Raw genomic sequence first — 17731 nt, 5'->3', positions numbered from 1 at the left:
ACTGCAGCAGAATCCCATGGAGAGGTGTGGTAATCAGCTGTTGACCCGAGCAGTGGAGAACGTAAGATGCCCCCGTACCTCCACCCACTTCCACCCAGGCTGGGAGTTAAACTCTGCAGATGAAGTTCTGAACTCTGGAGGCTGCACTGACCAAGGACAGAAACTGTGAGTGAGGTGATTGTTGGGTTGCAGGACTTAAGACTCTGAGGGGAAAAGAACATTGTCAAACTTGCTTGGGGGTGGGTCTTTTGCTCATGGTTTATGTTATGAATCCTGTTTGTGGTGTTTCCGTAACATAATGCCACATTGTTTCCCTCCTTTATTAAAAGGCTTTTGCTACACTCAGATTCTGTGCTTGCGAGAGGGGACGCATTGCCTCTTAGGGGAGCCCTGGGGGGTGGTATGTAATTGTCCCAGGTCACTGGATGGGAGCTCGAGACGGTTTTGCATTATGTTATTGAAATGGAACCCTTAGATACTGAACCCAGCCCTTGTTGCTGCCAACTCTGATGGGCAGAAGGGTTACACTATTCAGAATAGTTCCAAGGCTAGTCAGAGCTGTGTCAGGTGACTTCTGTTCTGGGAGGGGTTGAAAGTGATAGTAAGTCCCTTCTGAGATGACTGTAACATCAGCTTCTGAGACAATTTTACAGTCAGTAGTCTTTCCATGAATATTCAGTTTCACTCGTGGACAGGCTCTATGTCATCACCATTGATAGATCCCAGAAACAATGGCTCTTGATTGTCTGTAATATGAGTCAACTCCCTGACAACATTGGTTTGGCAAACAGCTGCATATTGTCCATTTTTTTTGCATTTATTACACCATGTGCTTCTGGCTGGATATGCATCATCTCTCGTGATATGATTTTCCTACACCTTGTGCATGTCGGCTGGAATTTGTCCCTCTTAGCCTGGAAGCTCTCTCTCCTTGCCTAAGGGGTTTTATGATAATTACTTTTTACAATCAAGTGTCTGTTTATAGCTTCTAGTTTCTGGTTTTTCAAGTTGCTCCTGCCTTTTGTTCTATTGTTTGACTAATTCTGACTGCTTCGCTATCTGTATAGCTCTGGGTAGGGTTACATCTCTCTTTAGCTGTAGCTGCTGTGAAAGGCTATCATCAGTTAACCCAATAACCATACTGGCTCTGATATTTTCATGTTTTGCAGTTTCAAAATCACAGTTTTCAGCCAATGCATGCTGAGTTCTTATAAAACATTCAACATTTCCCCCTGGTTTTTGTGGTTTGAAGACCTCAAGCTGCAGAGAATCCTCCAGCAAGTGACCCATGCCCCACACTGCAGAGGAAGGCGAAAAACCTCCAGGGCCTCTGCCAATCTTCCCTGGAGGAAAATTCCTTCCCGATCCCAAATATGGCGATCAGTTAAACCCTGAGCATGTGGGCAAGACTCACCAGCCAGCACCCAGGAAAGAATTCTCTGTAGTAACTCAGATCCCACCCCATCTAACATCCCATCATAGACCATTGGGCCTATTTACCTGCTAATAATCAAAGATCAATTAATTGCCAAAATTAGGCTATCCCATCATACCATCCCCTCCATAAACTTATCAAGCTTAGTCTTGAAGCCAGATATGTCTTTTGCCCCCACTACTCCCCTTGGAAGGCTGTTCCAGAACTTCACTCCTCTGATGGTTAGAAACCTTCATCTAATTTCAAGTCTAAACTTCCTAGTGTCCAGTGAATATCCATTTGTTCTTGTAACACCTGTATATCTCCAGTTTCTTTGTGCAGTTTGATAGCAATGCCAAATCTTGGAAAATAGTGTTTCCAGTCTGTCCATTGTGAAGGTTTGTCAAAGCTGAAATTATCTGGAGCATTGAAGAGTGGCATGTTGATGAGATCCTACAATCTTCTGTCTTTAACCATTGTTCCTGTTTTCCTTCTGTTTCTGTTCTTAGTCTACTTCTGACACCAAGGCATGTTCTTCAGTACCAGATATGGACTGGCTTCAGAAGTTGCTTATACACACCAGATGTGTATAATATCTGTAACCCCTTTGGGGTTTAGAGAGCATGGCCCCTTTAAATCTTTTTCCTAGGGGGGAAGGGGAGAGTGAGAAAAAAGGAAGGAAACTCCAGGGGCTGGCTCTGGAGCTGGGAGAGAGAGAGAGGCAGCAGCATGCAAGCCCTCGCAAAGGAAACAGGAGAGAACCTGCCTGAAGCCTGGGAAGGACAGGGCGGCCGATCGAGGACACCCCAGGACAGGAGCCAGGGGGAGCACTGTGCCAGGGGGAAATCGCCCCAGAAGGACAGACCAGATCTGGACCCAGTATCACGGCTGCCCAGAGCTGCATGGGGCTGTGAGTACTGTGGCTTGTCACTCTGCATTGGAAACAAGGAGGGAGGTTGCTAGATAGTTAAGTGGGGAGGTGGTCGCTCTGTGTGGCTTTGCAGAGAGTGGCAGAAGAGGGCACCGGAGGGGTTTGTTGGGGGAAAGTTCACTGGCACCGAAGAGGACCAGGAGCACCCAAGACTCACCACTGGACTGGAACTTTGATCAGGACTCCTGAACTCTGTGTGCAGACACATTGCTCATTGTCTGCCCTTTCCAACTGTGCTACCACTGGGCCTGTGGGGCCTTGGTTTGAATGCAGCCCTGTTTTACTGCTCCCCCTATATTTTCCATTGTTTTTTCCTCTCATCCCTCTGTAAATAAATATTTCCCTTTCTTATATCCATTGTACTTTTCCTGTGGGTGGGTGTGTTCACTCTGTGGGGTTTGGAACACGTGCCCCTGGGGTGGAAGGGATTTTTCCTGCTGCATTCCTGTGCGCGCCTTCTCTTGGCCAGAGCTGCCTGCAGAGCAGACTCCATCTTGGCCATGAGGGCGCTAAAGTTACACATCCTTTAATGCTCTGCTAGGTATGGCTGAGGTTAGTTTAAATAAGGTATTTTACACACCATTCCACCTAATGGCTGAACATATACTACAGTTTAGCATTGCATTACAAGTGTTAATAATGCTGTTTTATTTTATTTTACTATATTGCATTACTTTATTAGTATTTTTATTATGTTATCAATTACTTAGTAGTATTTTTTGCAATAAATATTTGTTTAAATGTTATTCATTATTATTAACAATAACATCATTGTTTTTGATGGGATAAGGTATTCTCTCTTACTTTAGTGTCAATTCAGAGTAATTTAGCTGAAATCTTTGGAGTTATTGGAGGTTTAAATCCAGAATAACTAAGGGAAGAATTTGACACATATGTTATTTTATTTTATTTTTTGGCATCCATGGCCTTAACAAAGCCCTGAGGAACTGTGCTGCATTTTAGGCCTTGCAAATCTATTTATTTGTGACATAAAATATTCCCTTTTAGCTCTCCCTAAACACATATAAACATAGAACAAGTGCTAATCTCAGAAAATCTCCATCTCTAAAATAAAGACAAGTCACTTTCTGAACCTTCATGAAAAAATAGCTTAAAATGTGATGAAGAATCTCCATTATAACATACTGAAATGCTTGTGTCTGTTTGAATTATGTCTGATTCTCTTAGAACCCTGTTCTTCAAACACTTACAGCCAAGGGAAGTACTTATAACCATGAGTTCTCCGTAGAACTCAGTAAGACTACAGATGGTGGGGAGCACTGCATTTGGTAGCAAAGTTGGAGAGATAGTAGTGTCAGAAAAATTGCTCTTAGAAAGGGAGATATTATCATTTCCCATCAGTAATAACCATCCGAATGCTGGCTTCTACTAACCATGCTGGGCAGCTGTTCATCTTGCAGATGGTTGCTCAAAACTTACCTTGAACACTGGACAACTTTCATGGCACTGATGGATGATGATGTTTTGCTGTCAGTGGATAGAGGGCACATTCTCCTCTTCCTGGACCTCTCTGCAGCACTCGCCACTGTTAACCATGTGGATGGTGGCTGCTGGGACCACTGCTGTCCCACAGCAGAGAGGGGGCAGGGCTATGGCAGAATGAGCTAAAATGGCGTATGTCCTTCCTGGATGGATGCATCCAATGAGTAGTTATTGGAAACTAGATCCCTCACTTGTGGACTCCCACAAGATCAGTTTTCCAGTCTTAGGCCTGGTCTACACTAGGAGTTTATGTCGAATTTAGCAGCGTTAATTCGACTTAACCGTGCACCCGTCCACAGCAGGAAGCTAATTAGTTCGACCTAGAGGGCTCTTTAGTTCAAATTCTGTACTCCTCCCCGACGAGGGGAGTAGCGCTAAATTCGACATGGCTATGTCGAATTAGGCTATGTGTGGACGGAAATCGACCTTAGTAGCTCTGGGAGCTATCCCACAGTGCACCACTCTGTTGACGCTCTGGACAGCAGTCCGAGCTTGAATGTTCTGATCAGCCACACAGGAAATGCCCAGGGAAAATTTGACACGCTCCGGCGCCTTGTGGATGTTCTGCAGGACCGCAGGCAGGAGGACAGAGCCCCCCTGCACTGTATCTGCAACCGCCCTCCCCCGCCACAAAGTCCCAAACCCCCCTCACCCAAAGTAACAAGAAGGAGGGGCGACAGGGGCCGTGAAAACTGTCACTGCACCCCTGCAGAGTGCACAAATACAAGAAGGCTCTCATTCCCTAAATGCTGAGAAGTCCTTCCCTTCCTGGCTTACCGAAGCCCCAATCCCAGTTTCATCCCCTAACTGTGTAGTTGATTATTAAAAGTAGTTTGCTGTTAATTACTATTTCCGTCAAGTTTTTCTACAGAAGACTGTCTGTGAATGGGGTGGGGGGAAGGGGGTTGTTAATTGCATAGGACAGTCACCTTTACCAGGGTACAGACACGGGGGCAGGATCAACAGCAGGTCACACACACAGTGCAGTCAGTAGGCACCCTGGTCGGTCTGGGAGGTGTTTTCCATGTTCTGTGTGGGTGGGGGGTACGTGACTTTGTGGCATGGGGGGGCGGTTACAGAACTTATGCAGCGGTTCTTGTCCCGGACCACAGAGCCACGCAGCAGGAGAATCTGTAACCGTTCTCCCCCGCCACAAGGTCACGTAGCCCCTGCACACAGAGTCCCGAAAAGGAGGGATGGCAGGCTCCGTTGAAACAACCAGTCCGGCACTGCAGACCGCTCTGGAGCAGGAGCCTATCATTCCTCGAGTGTAGAAGCAGTGTTAACATCACTGCACACCCTACCCACCACAGTCTGAGTCCCTGTTTCAACCCTTTAACGCGAATTCATTAATAAAGAAAACGTTAATTAACAATGTTCCATTAACTTTATTTTTAAACGTGTGTTGGAAGGGGGGAAACGTGGTGAACGGGGTATGTAACCGCAGAAGAAAGTCAACAATAACTGAAGCAGGGGCAGGTTCAGCTTCTCTGTAAAGAAACTGAACAGTCACAGGTTACCCTGCTCCCTGAGGAACCTAGCTTTCAAAGCCTCCCGGATGCACAGCGCTTCCCGCTGGGCTCTTCTAATTGCACGGCTGTCTGGCTGAGCGTAATCAGCAGCCAGGCGATTTGCCTCAACCTCCCATCCCGCCATAAAGGTCTCCCCCTTGCTCTCACAGAGATTGTGGAGCACACAGCAAGCTGCAATAACAATGGGGATATTGTTTTCGCTGAGATCCGAGCGAGTCAGTAAGCTTCTCCATCTCCCCTTGAGACGTCCGAAAGCACGTTGAATGATGACAGTTACCCAAGACCACCCTCGACACATTTTTCCCCCCAGCATGCATTGTGGGGAAATCCCAGAATTCAAATGGGCAGCGGGCACTGCGGGATAGCTTCCCACAGTGCACCGCTTCCAATGTCGACGCTTGCCCCGTTAGTGTGGACTCACAAAGTCGAATTAGTGTCCTTAGTGTGGACACACAAATTCGACTTTGTAAGGTCGATTCCACACATTCGAATTAAGTTAAATCGAACTAATCTGGTAGTGTAGACATACCCTTAGTCAATATCTATATGCAATCAGTAGATTAACTGGTCAGACCATATGGACTCAAGTGCCAGCAATATGCAGATGACACGTGGCTCCACCTATCCTTCAGAAGACACAACTATACATAAAATATTATAAAATCATGACAGGTGTGCAGAAAATAAATAAGGAAGTGTTATTTACTCTTTCTCATAACACAAGAACTAGGGGTTACCCAATGAAATTAATGGGCACAGGTTTAAAATAAACAAAAGGAAGTATTTCTTCACACAATGCACAGTCACCCTGTGGAACTCTTTGCCAGAAGATGTTGTGAAGACCAAGGCTATAACAGGGTTCAAAAAAGAACTAGATAAATTCATGTAGGCTAGGTCCATCAATGGCTATGAGCCAGGATGTCAGGGATGGTGTCCCTAGCCTCTGATTGCCAGAAGCTGGGAATGGGCAACAGGGGATGGATCACTTGATGATTATCTGGTCTGTTCATTCCCTCTGGGGCACCTGGCGTTAGCCACTGGCAGAAGACAGGATACTGAGCTAGATGGACCTTTGGTCTGACCCAGTATGGCCGTTTTTATATTCATAGAATCATAGAATCATAGAATCTCAGGGTTGGAAGGGACCTCAGGAGGTCATCTAATCCAACCCCCTGCTCAAAGCAGGGCCAAACCCAACTAAATCATCCCAGCCAGGGCTTTGTCAAGCCTGACCTTAAAAACCTCTAAGGAAGGAGATTCCACTACCTCCCTAGGTAACCCATTCCAGTTCTTCACCACCCTCCTAGTGAAAAAGTTTTTCCTAATATCCAACCTAAACCTCCCCCTCTGCAACTTGAGACCATTACTCCTTGTTCTGTCATCTTCTACCACTGAGAACAGTCTAGATCCATCCTCTTTGGAACCCCCTTTCAGGTAGTTGAAAGCAGTTATCAAATCCCCCCTCATTCTTCTCTTCTGCACACTAAACAATCCCAGTTCCCTCAGCCTCTCCTCATAAGTCATGTGCTCCAGCCCCCTAATCATTTTGGTTGCCCTCCGCTGGACTCTCTCCAATTTATCCACATCCTTCTTGTAGTATGGGGCCCAAAACTGGACACAATACTCCAAATGAGGCCTCACCAGTGCTGAGTAGAGGGGAATGATCACATCCCTTGATCTGCTGGAAATGCCCCTACTTATACAACCCAAAATGCCATTAGCCTTCTTGGCAACAAGGGCACACTGTTGACTCATATTCAGGCACTGGAGAGTGTTGTGAGTGTTCCCTCTATAGAGGGTGTATGTCCGTTCTTCGTCTTAGGGCTTATCTACACTACCGCTTAAGTCGATGTAACTTAGGTCATTCAGGGGTGAGAAAAAGCCACCCCCCGAGCAATGCAAGTAACATTGACTTCAAGTGCTGTCCACACCATGCGATGTTAGCGGGAGATGCTCTCCTGCCAACATCGCTTCCACCTCTCATTGAGGTGAAGTAATTATGCAAATGGGAAAGTGCTCTCCTGTTGGCATAATGCATCTTGACCAGATGCAGTACAGCAATGCAGCAGCACCAATGTAGCACAGTAGTGCAGACTAGCCCTGAATGGTTTAAAATCTCATTAAAAAAATTATTTATCTCAGTTCCCAGCGGTGGCCTTTTTACCATCCTGGACTGGATAGTTACTTTCAATCTGTGATACGGATCAGGAAAAGTGACTGAAAGGGATTCATGAAATGCTCCTCTGTTCAATACAGTAAGAACGCACAATAACAGGCACCGACTTTCTGATCTCCCAGGGGGTGCTTGACCCCCGCTTCACCCTTTCCCCAAGGTCCCGCCCCCACCCCTGCCCCCCCTCTTCCCACCCTGTTCTGCCCCCTCCCCCGAGTGTGCCCCACCCTCACTCCACCTCTTCCTGCCCCCACTTCTTCCCGTCCTCCCCAGCACCTCCTGCCCACCACTGAATATCTGATCATCAGCAGGCAGGAGGTGGTGGTAGGGAGGAGGAAGAGCTGATTGGCGGGACCCACCAGTGTGTGCTGGTCACCCACTATTTTTTTCCATGTGTGCTCCTGCCCCAGAGCACCCATGGAGTTGGTGCCTATGCTCACGATACTTCACATTATATTCTGAAGCGCAGCTCACCCTCCTCATTATTCCCCAATACACATTACAATAAAAAGTGCTGCTTAAAATCCTGCTTTATTATAATCACAAGATACCACTTTTCCTCTTAGGAAAATCCCCAGTGCAATCCTTTCCTTCCTCATGATGGCAAATCTCTCTTCTGAGTCTTTATAGTTCAGGACCTACTATGATGAAAAGTCTCTTGCTCATTTCATCATCAGCTTGAGGGTGTTTTCTGCCCAAATCTTTGTCACTGATCCAGTCTGAAGCACAAAGGCCTCTGCTTTCCAGTGAAAACAGGTCTCAATCTGGTCCAGAAGTAGTAGTCTCAATGGAGGTCTGTGTCTCTCACTCACTCAAGGCAGCAGTAGGGTGGCCTCTTCTGATTAGCGATGGAAATTCATTTTCACCCATTTAGTATATTCTGTAACTGAGTCTCTTGTAGGAAAAATCGAAGGTTGGTCTCCCTGTGTGGATCAGAGTGCAGGATTGCTGGGCATCTTTAAGGCATTGTCAGATTTTTAATCAGATGGGCTTTGAGGTCTCTCTCAGGCTGGAGTTAGTACCTCTCCCTTCTCCCGGTATTATTCTCTTCTCTTATACCAGCCTATGGGGGGAAGGGGAAGGGGCATTTCCCTATGGAGAATTGCTGTTGATGGAAGTGGCCAAATGCTTGGCCACTTTCTTTGGCATCACCCGCCTCAGAGCAGATTGTAGCTCTTTCGAGCCGATGGTGCAGGAGCCGCTGTTCTTCCTATGGCACTCTGCTGCTGAGGACACCTTGTTGTAGACCTTCCTCACATAGGAAATCATCGCTCCCTTGGCCTTGGCTGACATGGGCACCTTGTCCTGATGCAGCTGCTTTAGCATCTTAGACACATACAAATCATATGGGCGCTTCAGCCCCTGGCCTCGCCTCACCTGCCTCACTGCAGGCTTGTGCCTCACCTTCCTCCCTCCCTTGAGTGGCAGCTTCTTCTGCTTTATCTGTGGCTTCCTCCATGTGGCCTTCCTTCGCTGGGGCTTCCTTTTCCTCTGGCCTCTTTTCTTCCCTCTCTGAGTGGCCACCATTGTGCTGTTCTGCTCCCCGTCTCACTTCCTCACCTCACCATCTGCGAATGCCATGAGCCTCCCCTCAGTGGCCCCCTTATATAATTACCAGCATTCAAATGAGGGGTAACCTCCGAGCCCTGTGATTGGCTGGCTGGGACAATGCCCTGGCTCGTCACATAGTGGTGGTGCGTGTACTGACTCCAGAGCCTCACAATGTGGGACTGTGAGCCATTCCCTCCCTCCTGGAAACGAAAGGGATTGTAATACCCCACCTGCTCGTTGACACTTGGTCAGAAAATTGGAATGACGGTGATTTTATGGGATTATAAAGGACTCCTGCTGCCCCTTATCAGTTTATTAATCATGTTATCATTGCATTTATTATTTATTTCAATGGATTCACTCATTCATTTACATTTTTTTCCCTGTGGCTCTAATTGCCTTAACAAACCCTTAAGGGACTGTGCCAGCTTTTTAGGATTCTTATGAACATTCTTATATGCTGTTAACTAAAAGAGGGCCCAGCATGCCACATGAAACACAAAAAGACTTTTCCCTTGCCACAAAGGTGTTACAGTCAAAACTGGAGCTGTGACACAGTGAGGGAGGGTGACAGAACCATAGGGAAGGTGAATTATTTGGGGGCAGTTCTGTGGACTGTATTATACAGGAGGTCACACTAGATGATCCCAATGGTCCCTTCTGGCTTTGGAATCCATTGGTACATCTATAACAGAAAAAAAAATAGCCCACAGCAGCAAGTCTCAGAGCCCAGATCCGCTGACTTGGGCTAAAAATAACAGTATAGACATTCGGGCTTGGGCTGGAGCCCAGTCTCCGAAACCCAGCAAGGAAGGAGGGTCTGTGATCTTGGCCTCCAACCCAAGTCGGTTTATCTACATTGCTATTTTTAGCCCTGCAGCATGAGCTCAAGTCAGTTGACCCAGGCTCTGAGACTCACTGCCATGGGTCTTTTTTTGCTGTGTACACAAATGGAGCACAGAAGGAGGAGAACTCTATAAATGTCTGAATGATGAAGAAAATGTTCCCACCTGATTGCTCTCTGCGTACATTTACGCATATTTCTAAAACAAAGAAAACTCAGATGTTGAGACTGTGAGATATCTGGGGCTGCAGTATCTGTCAGGAAGCTGTTTCTCAACTCCATTCTTCCTTGTTTTCCCAGGCAGGGATTTTCAAAGGAACCTAAAGGAGTTAGGTGCATAGGTTCCCACTGATTTTCAATGAGAGTTGGGTGCCTAACACCCTTACCCCAGATTCATTGGCTAGTCGAGAAAGACCATAATTACCGTAGGTATTTGAAATTTCTTGTATTAGCCTCTGTCAGGGAGAGGATCCCAGACTAGATGGAGCTCTGGTCAGATCCAGGGTTGCAGTTCCTGGATGAAAGTCAACCGTCCTAAACTCAAACAAAGCCAGGTGCTGTTGATAACAAGAAGGGAATACCAGAAGAGCTTGAGAAGGTACATAACTCTTACTCACTACTAAAAGGATGATGGCCTCTCTGTTACCATGGTTCTAAAAACCCAAAGCTCTTGGTAACTATTACTCTTGGGGTATGTCTACACTACAAGACTATTTCGAATCAACTTAATTCGAATTTGTGGAATCGACCTTATGAAGTCGAAGTTGTGTATCCACACTAAATACACTAGTTCGACTGTGTGAGTCCACAGTAACGGGGCCAGTGTCGACTTTGGAAGCGGTGCACTGTGGGAAGCTATCCCACAGTTCCCGCACTCCCCGCTGCCCATTGGAATTCTGGGATTTCCCCCCAATGCATGCTGGGGGGAAAAATGTATCGAGGGTGGTTTTGGGTAACTGTCATCATTGAACCGTCAATCACGCCCTCCCTCCCTCCCTCCCTGAAAGCGCCTGCGGGCAATCTGTTCGTGCACTTTTCTGCTCAGTGACAGCGCGGGCGCCACAGCACTTTGAGCACGGATCCCGCTGCAGTTATGGCTGTTGTCAACTCCTCGCACCTTATCGTCCACCTCTTCCACAGTCAGCTGCTGAGAAATAGGGCTACTTTTCAATGGTGCTGCGAGCACTGGTGGACCATGGGGGACATTTTACCAACATCAACGTCGGGTGGCCAGGCAAAGTTCATGACGTGCGTGTTTTCAGGAACTCTGGTCTGTTTAGACGCCTGCAGGAAGGTAGTTTCTTCCCGGACCACAAAATAAGTCTTGGGGATGTGCAGATGCCTATAGTGATTGTCGGGGACCCAGCCTACCCGCTAATGCCCTGGCTCGTGAAGCTCTGTGCAGGCGCCTTGCACAGCGACAAGGAGCTCTTCAAGTACCAGCGAGCAGTGAGCAGTGTGACCTGTGACTGTTCAGTTTCTTTACAGAGAAGCTGAACCTGCCCGTTTCTTTACCAAGTTACTGTTGACTAGCATCTGCAGTTACATACCCCGCCCACCCCGCTTCCCCAACTTCCAACACACGTTTAAAAATAAAATACATGTTCCACTGTAACTTTACAAAGGTTTCTTTATTGATGACTTTGCGTTACAGGGTTGAAACTGGGACACGGACTGTGCTGGGTAGGGTGTGCAGTGATGTAAAGACCGCCTGTAAACTCGAGGAATGACAGGCTCCTGCTCCCAGAGCGGTCTGCAGTGCCGGACTGGATGTTTCAACGGAGCCTGCCATCCCTCCTTTTTGGGACTCTGTGTGCGTGGGCTATGTGGCCTTTTGGCGGGGGAGGACGGATACAGATTCCTCCACTGCGTGGCTCTGTGGTCCAGGACAGGGACCATTGCATGAGATCTGTAACCCCCCTCCCCCGCTACAAAGTCACGTACCCCCCCACCCACACAGAACCTGCAAACCACCTCCCATACCGACCAGGGTGCCTACTGACTGCAGTGTGTGTGTGACCTGCTGCTGATCCTGCCCCCATGTCTGTACCCTGGTAAAGGTGATTGTCCTGTCCAATTACCAACCCCCTTCCCCCCCTTCAAACACAGTCTCCTCTAAAAGAACATGACGGAAACAGTAATTAACAGAAAAGTATTTTTTATTATCAACTAGACAATTAGGGGATGAAACTGGGATGGGGGCTTGGGTGAGGCGGGAAGGAAAGGACTTCTCAAAATTTAGGGTATGAGAGCTTTTGGGTACTTGAGCACTCTGCTGGGGTGCAGTGACAGTTTTCACGGCCTCTGGCGCCCCTCCTTCTGGTTATTTTGGGTGAGGGGGGTATGGGACTTTGTGGCGGGGGAGGGCGGTTGCAGATACACTGCAGGGGGCTCTGTCCTCCTGCCTGAGGTCCTGCAGAACATGCACAAGGCGCCGGAGCATGTCCGTTTGCTCCCTCATTAGTCCAAGCAGCGTTTGAGTCGCCTGCTTGTCTTCCTCACGCCACCTCTCCTCCCGTTCGCTGTGTGAGCGCTGGTACAGAGAGAGGGTCTCCCTCCACTGGCTCTGCTGGTCCGCCTCATCTCGGGAGCACCCCATAAGTTCAGCGAACATCTCGTCCCGTGTCTTTTTCTTTCGCCGCCTAATCTTTGCCAGCCTCTGTGAGGGGGATGCTGTGGCAGGTCTGGAGACAGTCGAAGCTGTGTGATGGGAAAAAGGGAGTGAATTCCTTGCAAAGATACATTTTTGCGAACAATGAACACAGTCTAGTCTGTCTCTGTGAATTCTGGGTTGAGATCCCAGTGCCTGATGGGGCAAAAACCATTTTCACGGGTGGTTCTGGGTAAATGTCGTCAGTCATCCCTTCCTCCGGGAAAGCTACAGCAGACAATCATTTCAAGCCCGTTTTCCCTGGATTGCCCTGGCAGACGCCACAGCGTGGAAACCATGGAGCCTGTTTTGCCATTTGTGCCTGTCACCGTATGTGTACTAGATGCCGCTGACAGAGGCGGTCCAGCAGCGCTACACAGCAGCATGCTTTTGCTTTTGCATGACAGCAGAGATGGTTACCAGCCATACTGTACCATCTACCATACCATAAATTGGTAATAAGATGGTCATGGTTACCAGTCCTTTTGCACTGCACCATTTGCTGCTGTCATAAGTGCCCCTGGCTGCTCTTAGCCAGGGGCGCAAAAGCCAAAATTGGGAATGACTCCCTGAGTCAATCCCTCCTTTTTGGTATCTAAAAATAGAATCAGTCCTGCCTAGAATATGGGCAAGTGTACTAGAGAACCACTGTATCAGAGAACCAGAGAGCACAGCTGCTCTGTGTCAGATCCTGCATAGATTATGAGCTGTATGCTATTCACAGGGGGTGCTCCTGCAACAACCCCACCTGTTCATTCCATTCTTCCCCCAGCCTTCCTGGGCTACCATAGCATTGTCCCCCCACTTGTGTGATGAAGTAATAAAGAATGCAGGAATAAGACACAGTGACTTGTTAGTGAGAAATGAGTGGAAGGCAGCCTCCAGTTGCTATGTCCAGATAGGACATTAAGGAGTGTGGAGGAGAGGAGCCCAGCATCCTGCTGCTAGTCCAGGGGCAATTGAATCTTTTCTTTACACATGAAGGGTGGGGGCTGATGAAGCTCAGCCCCCTGTTGCTATGATGAAGACGGTTATCAACCATACTGCACCATCTACCATGAAAAATTAGGTGCACCTGACATTGGGGGACCTGACAGATGCTAGTCGGCATGGTTACCAGTCCTTTTGCACTGCCCCATGTGCCAATAGGCTGATGATGACGATGGATATCAGTCATATTGTACCGTCAGCCACCCATGACGGGGGGGGGAGCAAGGATATTGGTGTTGAGTGCTGCAGCATCGCATCTATCTGCAGCATTCAGTAAAGATACGGTGACATGTAAAAGAGTCAACAGAGGATTGTTTTCCCTTTCACTTCTGGGGGAGGGGGGTGCGTAAATTGCCGAGCTATGCCCTGACCCACCGCGGACACTGTGTTTGACCCTAGAAGCATTTGGAGCTCAGCCAAGAATGCAAATGCTTTTCGGAGACAGCAGGAACTGTGGGATACCTTGCGTCCTCAGTCCCCCCTCCCTCCACGAGCGTCCATTTGATTCTTTGGCTTTCCGTTACGCTCGTCACGCAGCAGCGTGCTGAGTCTCTGCTATGCCGTCTGTCCGGAGATTTTTTAAAAATACTTTGGACCAGGCGTAACATTACAGTAATTCCCCTAATTAGATGCAGGAGTCTCCAAGCGAGATCACCCTGAGGACGGTCACTGAAGGAGATAGAGAGCGCATGCTGCGTGAAAGCCAGCACAAACCAGGGCCCTATGCAGCCGTGCTCGGGGAGGCAATGCTCCCTGAGTACCTCCTGAAAGCCTCGCGCGGAAAAGTGTGCTGCCACGGAGCACCCAATAAGGCAGCTCTCCCCAGGAACCTCCTGCGGAGGCTTTTCGATTACCTCCAGGAGAGCTTCGTGGAGATCTCCCAGGAGGATTTCTGTTCTATCCCCATATATAGAGAGACCTCCTTTTCACATACTTCAGATTCCTGTTATATTAAGAATAAAAGTTTACATGGTTAAAGCACTTACCGACTGCTCCTTCCCCTGATTCAGGATCCGGGTTAATGGCCGGGGAGGGTTAGTAGGGGATCTCCGTGACGGTGATGAAGAGATCCTGGCTGTCGGGGAAACCAGCGTTGTAAGCGCTGTCGCCTGCCTCGTCCTCCACAAACCCTTCCTCATCTTCCCCGTCCGCGAACATCGCCGAGGAACTGTCCGTCGACACTGTCCCATCGTCAGAGTCCATGGTCACTGGTGGGGCAGTGGTGGCAGGCTCCGTAGCGTCCGTTTGCCGCTTTGATTTTTTGGTAGCCTTGTCTGGGGTCCTTGATTTTCACCCGGCGCTGCGTTGCATCCCGGCTGTATCCTCTGTCTCTCATGGCTTTGGAGACCTTCTCGTAGGTCTTTGCATTCCGTTTTTTGGAGCGCAGCTCCGAAAGCACAGACTCCTCGCCCCACACACCGATCAGATCCAAGAGTTCCCGGTCAGTCTATGCTGGGTCCCTCTTTCTATTCAGAGATTACATGAACTCCTCTGCTGGATAGCTCTGCATTGCTGCCGGTGCTGCTGAGCTCGCCCCGATGTCCAACCACGAAATGAGATTCTAACTGTCCAGACAGGAAAAGGAATTCAAATTTTCCCGGGAAAATTCAAATTTTCCTGTGTGGCTGGTCAGAGCATCCAAGCTCGGACTGCTGTCCAGAGCGTCAACAGAGTGGTGCAGTGTGGGATAGCTCCCGGAGCTACTAAGTTCGATTTGCATCCACACCTAGCCTAATTCGACATAGCCATGTCGAATTTAGCGCTACTCCCCTCGTCGGGGTGGAGTACTGAATTCGAACTAAAGAGCCCTCTAGGTCGAATTAAATGGCTTCCTGGTGTGGACGGGTGCGCAGTTAATTCGAATTAACGCTGCTAAATTCGAATTAAAGTCCTAGTGTAGACCAGGCCTTTGTGAGGCGGTGGCAGGAAATAAATCAATGGAGCCACGTCTGTCCGACTGATAGATGATTGGCCCAAACAGTACACTACAAGAGCCCTTTTACTTTATTTAGTCTGAAGCATTTACACACATTTGCAACTGGTTAGTAAAACACTCCAAAAATCAATAATTACTGAAGTCTGGAGAGGTCTTCAAGTGGTACAAGAACAGCCATCCAATTGGCCAGTCTTTCAGTTGCCTTGTGGGGACCCTATGATGTGTCCATGAAGTGTTCCTGAAAAATCACCATACTTTCTCTCCTTATTTATTTGGGTTACTCTAACAATAACATGTCAATAAAAAAAACTTGTTAAGCAAACAATTTCAAAGTTTAAGCAAGAGGTCTCCTCAAACCATTAAATAGACAGATTTTTTTTGCAGAGTCCACGTCTTGAGGGCCCTGACAAACACATTCCAACTATTGGGATGGAGCCAAACTGGTGTGGCCATACTGAATGAATGATGAGAGCATAACTTGCCACAACTTAAACATGGCTGAATGGCTGCAAAGGAACCTGTGAGCAGGGGCATCCTTTAAGCAGAAGCAAATTTAATAAAGAACTGGCAAAGTCTGCGTGTACAATCGATATTGAACCTATTGGTCAGCAAACATGGGCACCTGAAAAAATAAATATCACATATATAAAGCTCCAGCATGGAGCACAGGTCAACCTGGTTATAATGACCTTACAGCAGGAAGGTCACACAGAGAGCTAGAGTGAATGATTGATAAGTGAGTAGACGTGGGGTGATCTTCGTTCAGTATCATCCCTCCTGCCCCTTCTAAAAATACTAATTAGGTAAAAATTAGTAACCACACACCTACTGGGCATGCTTTTAAGCCAGGACTCCTTTGAGGACATATGACTCCTTTGAGGAAAGAGTATAAAAATCAAGCAAATTAAATTACTGTTGGGATTCCTTAATTGACGCGTAAAGAAGCAATGCTGCTAGATGGAGTAGTCAAAACTCTCCTCCGTGGGCTCGAGTAGGACTGTGAACCAGAGGGGTCTCAAGGCAACCGAGGCCTTGCTTTGGGGAATCTGAGACAGACCAGAGGGCTGAGAAGAACAGACCAGGAAAGAAGAAGCCGTCTGTAAAATTGGTAACCACCTTCTCTGCTTGCCAAGCAGGAACTGTGTGAAGCTAGTGCAGGGCCTGTTTGTGTGTGTTTGTGAAAGAGAGGCTCGTTAAGGGGAATGCATAGCTCTTAATGTATTGCTCTTAAAGTCTAACATAGGAGTTATGTGCTTGATATAACCCTTTAGCGCTTGTGTAATTCCTTCTCAATAAACTGCTGTATATTGAAAATAATTGCTGTGGATCTTTTTCACTGGTATGACAGTAATCTGCTCCACCTGGAGTCAGTAAAGATCCATTTCAGGGGTAGTAGTGCCCCATGGTGTCAACACCAATGGGCAGATATAGATAAGCTCTCTGATTGTTGAAATTGCTGAGGTATGTGTTTTAGACAGAGATCTTATCAGGAAGGACAGATGTTCAGGCCCTCCACCCCCACCATCCCTGCGGGCTGCTTGCTTAGTTATCCTGTTAAGACCTACTGATTTAGCTGCTTTTGGCAATCAGTATGTTGCCGGCCCAAAAAGGCCTGAGGCAGCAAACAGTGGTTCGTTGCCCGGTGTGCGTCGCACTAATTATCACACCAGGGTGGAGAATGCAGAAAAAGTTTATTTGAGCTCAAGTAAGGTGCCAGGGAGATATTTACCATCTCAAGTCCTGCACACACAGATACAAGCTGTGTGTGTCTTCTTATACATGATTTCAACAAGGCATCCTCATTACCCCCCACTAGTCTCCTCCCCACTCCTATACAGTGTATAGTTAACAATTAAATCATCCTTGACAGCAGACAATTCATCTCGTAACTTTTCAAGGCTGTTACCTTGGTTTACTTCTGAATTTATTACCTTGTCTCCCCTCCCCTCTTTCTAAACTAAACAGGAGATAGTAAAAAGGGGCCCTATCTTCTGGTGTCTTACACTGATAAGAAGCTGTTACACATTCCATTCTCAATACTAGCCTGGGAGTTCAATTAGAGTTTAATATGGAAGCACTTTGGACAAGCATAAAATAACTTTGGTCCATTCAGGCCTGGTACAGAAAAGCTTCATTAATACTGTGGTTTTCTACCCTCCTGAGTTATCTAGGGATATGCCTAATGGCACCAACAATCCCCCCCTTTG

General features: G+C 47.6%; 2 protein-coding genes across 2 annotated transcripts in view; one reads left to right on the top strand and one right to left on the bottom strand.

Annotated features, from left to right (window-relative positions):
* LOC123345053 (zinc finger protein 883-like) overlaps positions 1 to 17731 on the top strand; it is a 902586-nt gene that overhangs the window by 708357 nt on the left and 176498 nt on the right. The window lies entirely within an intron of this gene.
* Positions 8646 to 9080, bottom strand: LOC123346796 (histone H2B.2-like). Its single transcript, XM_044984255.1, has one exon. It carries the CDS (start codon positions 9078 to 9080, stop codon positions 8646 to 8648), a length of 435 nt encoding a protein of 144 aa, XP_044840190.1.

Source organism: Mauremys mutica, chromosome 12, assembly GCF_020497125.1.
Source record: "Mauremys mutica isolate MM-2020 ecotype Southern chromosome 12, ASM2049712v1, whole genome shotgun sequence".
NCBI classification, from domain to species: domain Eukaryota; kingdom Metazoa; phylum Chordata; order Testudines; family Geoemydidae; genus Mauremys; species Mauremys mutica.
The sequence above is the reverse complement of the archived record's forward strand: the minus strand, read 5'-3'. Positions and strand labels throughout refer to the sequence as shown.

Excerpts from the sequence above, each read along its gene's own strand:
- LOC123346796 (XM_044984255.1), bottom strand. The coding sequence starts at position 9,080 with ATGGTGGCCACTCAGAGAGGGAAGAAAAGAGGCCAGAGGAAAAGGAAG.